The sequence below is a fragment of the Anopheles nili genome, chromosome 3, assembly GCF_943737925.1.
Source record: "Anopheles nili chromosome 3, idAnoNiliSN_F5_01, whole genome shotgun sequence".
NCBI classification, from domain to species: domain Eukaryota; kingdom Metazoa; phylum Arthropoda; class Insecta; order Diptera; family Culicidae; genus Anopheles; species Anopheles nili.
In genome coordinates, this window is record NC_071292.1 from 65,939,534 (window position 1) to 65,953,418 (window position 13,885).

Genomic DNA, 13,885 nt, shown 5'->3' on the forward strand with positions numbered 1-13,885 from the left:
GTGCAAGAGAGAACAGCGTGTGTGGAATTCTCGGTGCGTAGTTACTAACCAGTTTGCATATCCGTCGTCCCGTTGCACATATTAGGAACCGGTCCTTCGCGCCGCAGCGTCCCGGATGGGCGCACCCTGGGCCAACACCTCACCGAAGAACGGCAACTCCGCTCAAACACACCCGTACGCGCTCATGATCGGTGCATAGAACCATCACCGGCGATAACTGCGATCTGTCTTATCACCAACACCGAAAAAAAACCCCAATCGGCCATTAGATTAAGAGGTGCGTTCTTTTGTTGAACGCGTCAGATTGTGTTGACACCGCGATACCGGGTGGTGCGTGTTACGTAACAGTGATCGGTGTCGATCGAGCGAACGCAGGATGGACTCGATCGCGGTTGCCCTGCAGCCGTACAAGGACACGGTCGGTCTAACGGCGGCCACCGTAACGGTGGTGCAGTTCTTCAGCGGGGTGTTGGCCATCAACGAGATCCGGCGGCGAGGCAATACGGTCGGTTTCTCGGTGCTACCGTTCCTGGGATGCACCGTGTTTTGCCTGCTGAACGTGCAGTTCGGGCAGATGCTGCGGGACGACGGTATGATCCGGGTGAACTTCATCGGACTGGCGCTTAACCTGCTGTACGTGTGTGCGTTCTATCTGTACACGCCCGGGCCACAGAAGACGGCCGTTTGGGGCCAGATTGGGTTGGCAGGTGCGCTCACGGTCGGTGTGCTGTCGTACGTGCAGTACGAGGATCCAAAGCTGGTCGAGTTCCGGTTCGGTGTCATCCTAACTGCGCTGCTGTGGACGCTCGTTGGAATGCCGCTTCTTGGACTGGTATGCCGTTGATGGATGTGTTGGTTAGCCAGCGGGTTAACATGCGTTTGGTTTCTCGTTTTAGGGTGACATCCTGAAGAAGAAAAGCACCGAAGGTCTCCCGTTCCCGATCATCTTTCTCGGTGCGGTGGTGTCGTTCTGCTGGCTCCTGTATGGCATCATCCTGCGCAGCAACTTCCTTGTGGTGCGTTGTGTAGCGGTAGCGCTTTGACAAACACAAATTCCATTACTAACTGCACTTTTTTTTGTTCCACCGACCGGTATTTTGCAGGTACAAAACCTGATGGCATTGGCTCTGAGTGCCGTGCAGCTATCGCTGTTCATCATCTTCCCTTCGGAGGCGGTGAAACCTCCGCCCAGTCCGGCCAAAAAGCGCGACTAGACGATGGCACCCAGCCGAGTGCAGCGGAATGCGGACAATAATGCAGTAGACTTTAGAGAAAGACAATAATTCCACGCCTCATCGCGGGCACAACCGGTTAGGGTTTTTTTTAAAGATTCCCAGTTACGGCTTCTCCTAATGACAATAATGCATCACGACGCTACAAGTCTTTAGCAGGACACAACCGCAGGTGATCAGAACGAAGGTGAAACGTTAGGACAATAAACTCGTACATGATATACGCTTCTCTGTAGGTTATACACGAAGGGCGCTGTAGGCGTTGTTAGGATGCTAGGTTGATAGAAACGCTAGGGATCAGTGAAACAGTAAATCTCTTTTCAAACGATATTTTTCGATCGACACCGTTCGCGCAGCTATTCCACGTTTGAATGCTGTTATCGCAGGCATAAAAAGACGCCAGTGTTATGTAAAATAGGCTACGTTTCTTCTCCATAACTTGTTCCATACGAAAGTGATAAATATATAAACTTTAACGATCAAAAGTGTGTATTTTCTTGTGTTTATGGTTATTCCAGGTAAGTCAAACCCTATATTTTGCACATTGTAGAAAGAAATCCGTCAATTTTGCCTAAAACAACTGTTCGAGACACTTTATGAGCGTAAAAATATCATTTAAGTAGTTAATTAAACTATTACGCTCAAATAGTTCTGAAAACCGTCCAGAATTGATAAGAATTAAATTTAATTCCATTGAGAAAACTGGGTTTGACAGGCCTGGATTGTGCGAAAGAGAAAAAAAAACCTCCGCGCGGCATGGCATTTTGAACGAAAAATTTGGTCCCAAAACCGACCAAAGTAACAGGAGCGCAGGAATACCAGGAGGTTGAGCTTTTTTCCCGATTATCCGGTTTCCGATTTTTTGGTGCTTCGATTATCCGGTTTTCGAGTTTTAGGTTCTCAATTATCCGTGCTGCAGTTTATAATGACTGTTTGAGGGATCGGATTTTTTTTTGTTAGTAAACAACATAGCTGATTTTTTTTTCGGAATTTATTTTTTTGCTTCGTGATGAATTAAAAGACGCAGTTTTTTTTATTTTCTTCACAGCTCATAATTTTTTTTGAAAGCATTTGCATGTGAAGTGCTTTATTTCGGGTATTTACAAAATCATGGCTACTCGAAGCAACGGTGTTACAAATAATACTTTTTCCCACGAAACAAAACTCATAAAAATTCCTTTTTTTGCCGCAACGACACGCAAATAGAAAAAATTAAAACCATATCGTTACAATAATCAATATTAATCCAACCAAATCGAGAAATAGCCTGTGTGCGCGTATAAATCCGTGATCTTGTTTGATTTCCTAGGTGACGCGGTTCCTTTTTTGGACGTTTGATAACATATCTGCTAATTGGCTTGAAGGAGTTGTACTTAAGATAACGCAACGCATGTCCGAAATCCTCCGGAAGATTGATTAAATACTAACACAGTGTTTTAAATCGCTTTTACGTCTGTTACAATCGATGTCACTGAATAGAACAATACAGAACCAGACGATAGGTTTCTTCTAGCACGTCTATTCTGATCGAATTAAAGCAAAAACGGTTGGGAACGTAAATCAGGAAGCCCTACGATGATTACTTTGCACGCATTCTTCTAACGAGAAGAGTTGAGATTGAAATTGATGTAATTCGACAAGCGCAAACCACATAGGAGGGTATTTTATGGGGCTAAAATAACGCAGACACGCGAAAAACCTCTCTCCAGTAATTCTCAGCTGCCTAAATGATGATTCTTTCGTACGATTCTTAACCCTGGCCCCAGTTCGTATGATTCTTAAACACAAAATCTATATTTAACGGAGACGACGTTCGCACTGTTAATTTAAACGTTCGGGTTGAATCGCGGCCAGTTACGGATCTCGTTGAAGAACGCGTTTCCAGGGCAGGCAGTGGCCACGGCCTGTCGGTGTCCAATCAGCCAGTAGTTGGAAGCGATGTGTCCAAGCGAAACACCGCAAGAGATCAGCTGCTGGGCGGCATTACGAGCGGCCGCATTCGGAATACCATTCGTGAAGGTTCCCATCACACCCATGCCGACCGAGCGATCGTTGTATCCTGGAGCGTGGGCTCCCTGACGGCCCCAACCGCGGCCCTCGTAAGCAGCACCATTCTCACCAACCAGGAAATTGTAACCGATGTCGGCCCAACCATTACCGTCCATGTGGAAAGACTGGATGTTGCGCATCTGCTGGGCACAAGCCGCATCCGTGGTGCAGTGAGCACCGGCGGTGTGATGCATCACGACCCACGGGGCCGGACGGATCGGCAGCTGAGACGTACTGGCGGCACGAGCTCCCCACTGAGCGCGGGTCACGATGCGTGGACACTGGGCGGACACACCAGCCAGGCAGATGCTGGCCAGCACCAGGACGGCGGCGAACTTGTTCATCTTGCTTCGGTTGTCTGTGGGCAAACGCTTCCAACTGAACTGGCCAGATCGGATCGATCGGGACACTTAAATACCTCGCTCTAGCCGGGTTCCATCGTTATCAATACCGAAACGATCGCTTTCCGTCAGATTTCTCTTATCGTAATCGATTAGGCGCGCGCGCGCGCGCGCCCACACCTTCTTACTGTCCCTCCCGATAATCCCATACACCACCGTCCCAGGATATCAGTCCCGGTGGACCACCGGTGGTCCTGCCTCTGACGTAGTGCACACCTTCTCACTGGAACACGGAGCCGGCGAGGCTCGTCTCAACTGTTACGGCTACGGTGAGCCTATTCGTCCCAAAAATAACCACGATCGACACACGGTTTAGAGAGCTGCTGCTTATCGCTTCCCTACGCAGGTTGGATTTCCCCAGGTGCGTTCTCTTTCGTGTCATTGCTGCGTGAACAAGCCCGCGCGAACGTTGTCCCTTGCGTGATGACCACACGAGGGTGCAAAAAAAAAATCCCCGTTCTAGAGCTATGCGTGATGTTCCTGCGGGATTCTACGCGATAAGATAGCTGGCGGGGCAGTGAAGTGTTTGCCGGAGCAGGCGGGAAAAAGGGAAAGTGCATCATCGATCAATCGTCGTCACCGATGAAGCGTCACGTTGTTGACCATGCAAATTACATATGTTCAACTGGCATGTTAAGTGCGCGCTGATATCATTACCGCGGGAAGACGAACTCTGGCGCACTAACACTATCTTGCCGTGTGTAGGTACAGTCCACTCAAGAAAGGGGGATATTTTACCGGTTAGGCCAGAGAGGATTTCATTTACGGATAGGCTTACCTTCCCCACAGTCAGTATGTGCCTCGCGAGCAATCGCAATCTCGCTTACATACCAAAGCAAACAGATTCTAATGTCTAATAACGTCCTTCCGGCAACCGGGCCTTCCTGCAAAAGCTATGAAGCATGAAATAAAGCTTAGTACGGTCTCCTTAATGTACGCACACGCAAAAACCAGACAATCATGTCGTACAATGTCCCTAAATCATTGTCGCCCTGAGCAGGTGCATCATCTTCCATCGTGCAAACCGATCTATGATATCTTAGGTCCCCCTTTGAGATTGATCTGATATTCACGGCCTTTCTCTGTTGTACTACTGGCTTTCTTAGAGATTGTTACACCTTGCCCAAGCCCTGCAGGTTAGACCAGATGTTCATTATGTTCAAATTAGCCCCTGATAAACGGCTATCGCAATGATTGAACAATTAAAAAAACGCAATTGATATTAGATAATAAAGGCGTACTACATCAATCGGGCGCATCGTCCTAGCGTGATAATGGTATGAGACGTTGTAATTGGCACGCGCCATTTGCGTCACTTGTGCATAGAGAGAACTCGTCGTGTTTAAGTATACCTAATGAACTAGGACCAGCTCGGTCGATGATGGGTGGTATATTATAGATTTTGTATGGCTCACAAGTGCGTCTAGACGAACGATACTAAAAATGACACCTACGCCAACAGGGGTTGATTTGTTGGGTTTATCTTATCGAACCGGTACGCCCTCCCGGTAGTCCTTGCGGGAGTCCGATCGGAACAATCAAACGATTATAAGCTAATCTGATCCCGCTTAATCGCGCACCAAAATAACGTCAGAAACAATCGGGTCATTTTCACACGGCACGCTGTTATTTGGGTACAGTTGGTCAGTGCCAAACGCTAAGCGTATCTATCGGGGAAGTGGCGTATTTGGGGTAGCCACCAAAAAAGTGAGTTTGCAAGACCGTGCTGTGCTGATAAGTGGCGTGTCTATAAAACACACTGCCCGCAGGGCGATAGGATAACATTTCACTCGAACCCCAAAACGCGTAAGGAAGTGTACAAACGATGAACAAGTTTGCCGCCGTCCTGGTGCTGGCCAGCATCTGCCTGGCTGGTGTGTCCGCCCAGTGCCCACGCATCGTGACCCGCGCTCAGTGGGGAGCTCGTGCCGCCAGTACGTCTCAGCTGCCGATCCGTCCAGCCCCGTGGGTCGTGATGCATCACACCGCCGGTGCTCATTGCACCACGGATGCGGCTTGTGCCCAGCAGATGCGCAACATCCAGTCTTTCCACATGGACGGTAATGGTTGGGCCGACATCGGTTACAATTTCCTGGTTGGTGAGAACGGTGCTGCTTACGAGGGCCGCGGTTGGGGCCGTCAGGGAGCCCACGCTCCAGGATACAACGATCGCTCGGTCGGCATGGGTGTGATGGGAACCTTCACGAATGGTATTCCGAATGCGGCCGCTCGTAATGCCGCCCAGCAGCTGATCTCTTGCGGTGTTTCGCTTGGACACATCGCTTCCAACTACTGGCTGATTGGACACCGACAGGCCGTGGCCACTGCCTGCCCTGGAAACGCGTTCTTCAACGAGATCCGCAACTGGCCGCGCTTCAACCCGAACGTCTAAGCTGGATCGTTTAACATTCACAGCAGCCGTTGACGTTCCTTCTTTGTGTGCAATATAAAACCTCGAAACTGCATCCGTCTTATGTTTGTGTAATTTTTCTCGAACCAAAAGTAGGTGATCCATGTTGAACCTCTGCTCTGCACTCAGCGTCGGTTGGGTTGATTAAATGATCTGTTGAGAAAAGAAAAAGTAGCAGTGTTAGTTTAAGTGTTTTAATTTAAAAATATGCAAAAACAGTCCAGTAGGAAGAGGTTGTCTGACCTACCCGCAGTACTACTTCATTCGCAGCGACGTGCAGCTTTTCATCGACAAGATTGCTACTCAACTATCGCAAAAAAATCTTTGCTGATAAGATATAAAACGGATCGCTAATTGGATTAGATTTAAAGTGCTCCATAGCACAGGATATGATTTATCCCAAGAAGATTCAAGAAAAGATATTCGATAATAATTACACAAGTTTATTTAGTATAATGAATCAAACAATAAAACTCAATTTCAACCGATAAGATATAACATGCCGATATATTTTTTTATCATGACCGAAAACACAATCATTCTAGCGGACAGGTTTTTAATAATATCGCTTAACATGCAGTTTGCAAAAAAAGGCACCATGAATCGCGTAGCAATGATGCGTCCTTGAGATCGCGTTCTAACGCGTTCTAAAAGGCCAACAACAGTCACATTTGTAAGCAGGCAATGGTCGTCTGGTCGCACGGTGATAATTATACACCAAGGATCGCTTGCTGAATCGGCATCTCAAGGATCGCTCGTAGCACTCGTTTCGACTTCACCACGCGTCATCGATAATTGAATGGCTGTAAGATGCTGAAGGAGGATCACCCGATCACAATGCTCTCTCGTATACAAAGGCTCATATAGCTTTTCCCTCTAACACTTGCTTAATTAATTTTAAGAAGCTTATAAGCTTGGTTGCCTGCCTGGCTGCTCCATCAAGAATGTGGGTAAATAGTTCCATCCTGAACGGAACACAACATCACAGGAACACAACACTCCGGCACTGGGAAACACGGCCCCGAGCAGGAACTTCAAGACTCTCCTCAAGGCACTCATAGTTGCGTTTGGGTCGCGTGCTGTTAATGGTGCGCCCTCGAAAAAGCTCTCCAGACGGGCCTCCACTAAACGTTTCAAGTTCGAACGAGTCGAAGTACGGTCAAGGCGCGGCACGACACACCGATTGACCTTCCGGAAATGCTCAACCACGCAGCTGCACTGCTCGCGAGAGACTGTGGCGGCTGGTATGGAATCGCACCCTTGCCAATCGTAGGGGGTAGTTTCGTTCGCTGCACTCACACGGCACACCGAGGGTTTGAACTGGAAGGTTTGGGGTGGTTGGGACTAATGCTTTCCTTGATCATATGCCCGAGTGTGCAACTTCTCATGATCCGCTTCGTTGATGCTGGAGTGATTTGATGATAGATCTGGCACCCGGTGGAACGCCAAAACAAAATGAGGCTCGTTGGGTATGATCGTGTGCCTAATGTTACAGCAATTAATTCGTTTTGCTCATGCATTTCAAAGAAGCCAAACGTGGGGTCGCAAATGAATGCTGAATATGTTCAAAGCAAACAATATGTACAACTAATTGAATGGTTAACTATTTCTACATATAATAATTTTACTCTTATATAGAAACAACGCTGTCCCGTCACATTTGAAAGTGAAACCCATCGAAAGAGCGGAAGAGAACATTCACCAGCACCGTGGAAGAACGTTACTGGGTCAAAAAGAAGTCAAAATTTTGGCCTACGTTCGGCGCAGCTCAAACTGGTTTCGTTTTGTGCGACGGACACTGCAGAACTGCCTGCGCCGTTACAATCGTCAAGTGAAAGGAAAGCTTTATTGTGCTTTATTTTTGGAAACGCTTTTTCCGGGGGGGTGCCGTTTTTTGTTACGAGCAGCGAACGCAAGTTTGAACTTTCGCTAGATCAACCTCAACTGGGATTTGGAATAGGTGCATTAGAGTGTACCACTTTTAGAAAGGAGGCTTCTGTTCAATTCATACCTTTATACGTTGATAAATTTTCAATCAAATAACAAACAGAACAAACTTTCTTAATGCTGAACAAGCAAATATTAAATTACATATAAAGGCTTCACAAGAAAAGAATAGTTTTTCTTTGTCAAGTTCATGAAATTTCAGCAGTCTGTGTCTTGAAATTGGAAATTAACAAGTGACAGTGTTAATTTTCACCTGCTGGTAACAATAGACAGACACTAACAGATAAAATAAATAAAAATATATACTCACATTTTATCGGCCATTATTTTTCCGTCGACTGTAATGAATCTCTATCTCGGCGCGGGTCTCGGAGGGGTATTGAATGGTCATCATGAATTTTCGTTTGGTAGCAATCCCAGCACTAAACCGGGTTACGGGATACGTTTTCTTGCCGATAGTTTTATTTCCCGCTGCACAGTTCAGCTGTTGTTCTATACACATATATACCACCCCTCGTTCGTCGTATCGTTTCTGTGCTCTCTGCTCGTCCTCAATCCGTTTTTTATCCTTGCTTTCTAATCGCACTCCCACGTTCCTGTCCTGTTTCCTACATTCCACTATCATATCATGCTTATTCCCTTTTCTATTTTAATAAACACAGCGTCGTATCGTTCTTTTCGGTTTGTTCATTCCAAATCATCTTACTTGCTATGGGTTTTCTAATTCAAAAACAGAGAGATAGAGAGATAGAATGATTTTGTGGATGCGTTTCCAAGTGTCAGTGTATCTGTATGAATGTGTCTCTGTGTGTGTGATTGTTGGTGTGTTACTATACGTGTGATAATGTAGGCGTACGATTACGTGAATGATAACATGCAACTTCTCTTCTCTCGCATTGGTTTTTCGGCTTTTCTGTTTTGAATGCATCTTGCTGCTTCATAAATGGAAAGTGGGAGCCCCTTGCTCCGTATGCGCTTTTCGGAACCACGGCTAAGGGTTCCTAATGATAAAATAAACGATAAAACTAAGACGCGATCGCGATCGAGTACGATACCAAGATTGTTCCATTATTCGTCCAATTTCATGCTATCAACTTATGCGATAAATGTTATCTTTCCTGCATCTCTTTGCTATACGTTATTCCACGCACAAGGTGCGTTCGAACCCTGCGAAATGCTTTCTCACACACTATGTGCTTTACTGCTAACAACTTGCTTTTTTTCGAGAATTTCTTCCTGACATACTAAACGACGCACAGTGCAACTGCAACCAGATACCCCATATGTATCCCCTTGGTTCCTTTTTCTCCTTTCGCGATCTTTGAAACAATCCTCTACATTGAGCTGAGTTGCTTCTGTTCATTCGGTCATTCATTCCAGCAGTTATGTTTCGAGCTATATAAGTGAGAAAAAATAAAATACTATCTTTCTTGATATCATTATGTATATAATAAGCATATGTATAGGAAAACAAACGAAAATAGAAAAAAAACAAAAGGTGACAAAGGAAGCAAAACGTCATACATTGACAAACAAAAAACACATAAATCCTTTTTCACGCATTGCTTCAAGGCTAACTGAAAACTGTCGCCTTGCTTCGGTCGGTCGTACGGATAGAAAATGTACCGTTTTGGACTGTCCTCAAAATGGTCACTGTTCGCTTTGATCAACCGAACTCAATCGCGCTGTTTCAGCCTAGGACAAACCGAGATCCGACACGTAACATATAGAATCGCGAATGCTACAGACGATGCACGAGATACACATATAACGAAGCAAGAAACTAACAGAACAGAACGACAAAACGTACAATATAAAATGACGAACGATCCCGCTTGTAACGGTTCGAATCCCACTGGCCCGATCCGAACATCAGATCCACAAATCTCTTCTGATAGCAATCCCTTATTGATGATACGACTTGTGTCTAAATTACATCAACCGTCATGTCTCCGAAAGGTGCATTGTCCGTCGAAACCAGAATTAAAACAGACTAACCAACGAACCCCACAAACTTGGTGTTTGCTAGGATGCTACTATTGCCATGGGTCCCTTTTGTTTGATTTACGAAAACTAGTATCGTTTTAGATAGCTACAACTATTGACAAAAAAAAATTCACGTTGAAAAATTCGATAAAAGTCACTCAAACAGAAGTGCACCGCAAGAATTACACTCTGGGATCTCTTGAATCCCAGTAGTAAAGAACGGAGTTCCCCGGCATGAATTACACTAAACTACAATTTTGACTGTATGGTTAAGTTTTGCGCTAAATCATTTGCATTGTTCCTAAGCAGGAAGTAAAACATACCGCATCTATCGGATGCCGCGATACGATACACGAGATTACGTTTTGATTGATTACTTCAAAATCGAAATTTGCGCGCGTCATCAACCGTTGACAGCTTGTGCCACCGGTCGATCGCTCTTCTAACTTACTCATTCGTACACGAAGGATAATTGTTTCACATTAAGATAGATTTACTTGTTAGAAAAGAAAGTCCCTAGTCATCTCGTTGTACGAAATGGAGTAAAAACAAACCACGGTAAGCAAAATGCCATCGGTACCAATACTCACGATAACAAGGTTGCTGCTCGCATAAGAGGCAGACGGAAAACCTACCATTCATTACGTTTACATCCTCGATTCAGCGTTCCTTTTTCGATGCTATATTCCCGATAATGCATTCTCTTGTCCAAGTCGTTCTGCTTGTGCAAAGTAATAGATGCCATTAGGAATATCCACTACTGGGAAGGGGTAGCAGCGTAAAACCGGACGCTCTACTGGCACCCTTTTCCGATTCCCTGTCAATCCTCCTCGCAATTCTGATTCTATTTCTTCCTCTATATACTCGCACAATAATGAATTGGATGCCTGTGGAATTTTAGGTATTTTTTCGACATCTACCAATGTTGATTTGACGCTAAAAATGCAGACTAGGGAAAACGCCCAAAATCGACTCGTACCGAAGCCGCGATTCATAATGAGTGGGAGAGAGGAAGGATCCTAACTGGAACACATCTGTCGTGAAAGGCGCGGGAGAATTATAAAATATATCAGCACCACCAGCTAGCTACCTAAGCCCCACTTCGCAAAAGCACATACTTCCGCCGGGCAATTCTGGCAAACATGCTCGTAAGAGATGGGAGTTTTTCCTTCCTCTTGAGGGATAGCATCGTTTTTAGTACTCCCTCCCAACGTATCCACTTGCTCGTACGGGGGGTTACGATACAATGACGGAACCCACCGGGAATCAAGCACTCGTCGATATAGTACTAATATTGTTACCTATACTTGGTTATCTAGTTCGCGTTCTACTCTCACCTTGCTATCGATTGCTGCTCCCGTGTGTGTATTTCGCTTTCCCGCCGAAATTCCATCCTACTACGCATGAATTGGTTTTTGTTTCTGTTCTGCTTGTTTGTGTTTTGTTCAGCTTCGCCTTCGTCCGTTAATAATTAGTTTACATGTTTGCTACTATTTCTAGAGTAAAAAGACTTCCTGCACACTGTATTCTGCTTCTACCTCACTATGCTGTTGCTGTACGCGGTTTTGTGTAGTATCCTACCGTATCCTTACGCTTTAACACTACACGACTCGGCATGTGTGGAGGGAGAGTGGGTGGTGGAGAGACGGGGGGGGGAGTATGTGAAAGAATTGTTTCTATATCTCATCGATTCGGCGGCTGCCCTCTTTCGTTTCGTGTTCTGTTCTATTCCATTTTATCGATCCCTCACCGAAACACACAACTGTGTCTTTACCAGTTGGCCATGCCCGGTTTGTTCAGCGTCATGAAGTAGATCTGACAGGACGAGCCGCCTTTGGCACTGCTGAAGAAAACCTTATCGTTCCGCTCACACAGGAACTTGAGACGCTGCGCCTTCTTGTGCATAAACACACCGTCCAGGTGGCCGGTTTCGACCGAGCGGATCTGCAATGACCAATGAGAGGGAGTTTAGGAGTATGAGCAAACCAAACCACGAAGATGCGTTTTGTCGTTTGACGACGCGCTTACCTCGATTGCTTTGTTGCCCCAGCCCATAATTTGACCAGTGCCGATGTAGGCAACGGAAGTCGGCATTTCGCCCCACTGCAGCACGATGTTCTTTGATACGCGACCCATCGTGTTGACGTAGACACCCTCGTTGTCGTAGCACAGCAGCAGCTGCATACCGTTTGAGTTCGGCAGCGTGACGATACAGTGCGGCGATATTGGACCCTGAGTCTGCGAGTCAACGTTCAAAAGAAACAAACCATGGGACCGTCATATAAAATTCATCTCAGCTGAGCCCGCAAGCCAAAAAGCTTCACTTACATGCTTAGGAAGATAGATATCGTAAACGGTTGCCGAATCAAGATCGACCGCGTGGAAACCTTCCGCCGAACCGTAGATGACCTTTAATCGCGTCTGCTCCTCGACAGTCAGATCGACCAACAGCGGACGATGCATCAGTTCACCGAAGCTCTGCAAGGTCCAAAACAATAATTTAAATTTAATAGCAACATGGATCCTTTTTGTGGGCATTTCCGCCACCTTTGCGTACCTTAAATGCCATAAACTTATGGTAGGGCTTCGGGGCCCAGGCGTAGATTTCGATCGAGTCCTTCAGGGCGATCACAAGGAATTTGATCCGCTCGTACTTGACGATCTTAAAGTGCACGGCACCCTGCAGATCGCCGACGTTGATCCAACCATTGCGGCGTTCAACTTGTTGCTATTGTAGAAGAAAAGAAACCCAAAACATTAGACTCGGATACCGTGATACCAGGATGCGGGATTTCGCTTACATCCGTCAGCCCGTCTGTGCGCAATATCTTCGACTTCAACCAGGACAAGTAATACACGCGGACACGATTCTTCTTGCCCGAGATGGTCACCAGAATGTTTTGCCCCTCAAGCACCTCCATCTGCTGGAACCGCCGACGGGATATCAGCTGGTAGACCTGCAACGTGACACGCACGCAAGAACAACGTATTAGCGTAACGTAACGATCACTCGATCACTGACGATGACGCTTACCTTGCCCTGTCCGGAGCGATCGAGCAACATCAGCCCGTTCTCCGTGCCGATGAGCAGGTTGACGCCCCACAGGGCAGCGCACAGGATCTCCGAGTTGAAGCGCTTCTTGTACTTTCGAATCTCGGGCGTATCGCTGGTGGCATCATGTGAAGTCGGCGTCACGTTCACGTTCACGTGGCTCTCGCGACGGGACGCGGCCGAACCACCCGATTGGGCACCAAAACCGAACGTCAGGAAGCTCCGTTGCTTCTGTTGCAGGGCCAACGAAAACGGCGACACCGGTAGCGGTTGTTGCAGGTGGTTCGAACCAACCAGCGGTTGGTGTTGGTTGGTCGTGTTCGCGTTGGCACCGGAAAGCAGATGCACAGGCATCGTGGCCATCGGTGAGACGGAGGACGGCAACGTCGGGGACAACGCGTGGTGCACATGGTGGTGTGGCAATTGATGGTGAAGGTATTGTTGGTGGTAGGGAGGAGGTAGTAAATGATTGTTATTGAACTGCTTATGATTGACGACGACGGCGCTACTACTACTGTTACTACTATTGCTTAGGAGTCTAGTGTTAATCGAGTGGTTGGGACTGTTGTTGCGAGAGGACGACGAGTTCGACACTGTCGAGTGGGGCGAGGCATTGCCTTTGCCCCCCAGACTGGGACCGACGGGAACAGCAGCGTTAGAGCTGGAACTGCCACCGTGGTGGTTGTTGTTGGTGATGATGTTGGCGTTGGTACTGTTCGGAGCGGGGAGAAATGGTTTGGAATGCATGCTGCTGGCAACGATGGTCGACTGTAAGGTGGAACTGACGGCTGCCCGGTACTGTGGCGCC

The 13,885-nt window shown here is 46.8% G+C and overlaps 4 protein-coding genes across 4 annotated transcripts in view; 2 read left to right on the forward strand and 2 right to left on the reverse strand.

Moving 5' to 3' along the window:
- Positions 1-22: 22 nt before the first annotated feature.
- Positions 23-1,707, forward strand: LOC128723272 (sugar transporter SWEET1-like). The gene is made up of 3 exons (XM_053816993.1): positions 23-832; positions 897-1,016; positions 1,104-1,707. The coding sequence occupies exons 1-3, from the start codon at positions 377-379 to the stop codon at positions 1,212-1,214; spliced, it is 687 nt and encodes a 228-aa protein (XP_053672968.1). The 5' UTR covers positions 23-376; the 3' UTR covers positions 1,215-1,707.
- Positions 1,708-3,002: 1,295 nt separating this feature from the next.
- Positions 3,003-3,824, reverse strand: LOC128727690 (peptidoglycan-recognition protein SC2-like). The gene has a single exon (XM_053821628.1). It carries the CDS (start codon positions 3,623-3,625, stop codon positions 3,059-3,061), a length of 567 nt encoding a protein of 188 aa, XP_053677603.1. The 5' UTR covers positions 3,626-3,824; the 3' UTR covers positions 3,003-3,058.
- Positions 3,825-5,507: 1,683 nt separating this feature from the next.
- LOC128723236 (peptidoglycan-recognition protein SC2-like) lies at positions 5,508-6,074 on the forward strand. The gene has a single exon (XM_053816953.1). It carries the CDS (start codon positions 5,508-5,510, stop codon positions 6,072-6,074), a length of 567 nt encoding a protein of 188 aa, XP_053672928.1.
- Positions 6,075-11,795: 5,721 nt separating this feature from the next.
- Positions 11,796-13,885, reverse strand: part of LOC128726626 (mitogen-activated protein kinase kinase kinase kinase 4) — a 37,689-nt gene continuing 35,599 nt past the window's right edge. Inside the window, exons 13-18 of the mRNA XM_053820443.1 lie at positions 13,060-13,875; positions 12,827-12,982; positions 12,583-12,753; positions 12,354-12,503; positions 12,054-12,263; positions 11,796-11,969 (exon numbers count right to left, since the gene is read on the reverse strand). Of these exons, the coding sequence (XP_053676418.1) occupies positions 11,796-11,969; positions 12,054-12,263; positions 12,354-12,503; positions 12,583-12,753; positions 12,827-12,982; positions 13,060-13,875 (1,677 nt within the window). The remainder of the gene's footprint in view (positions 11,970-12,053; positions 12,264-12,353; positions 12,504-12,582; positions 12,754-12,826; positions 12,983-13,059; positions 13,876-13,885) is intronic.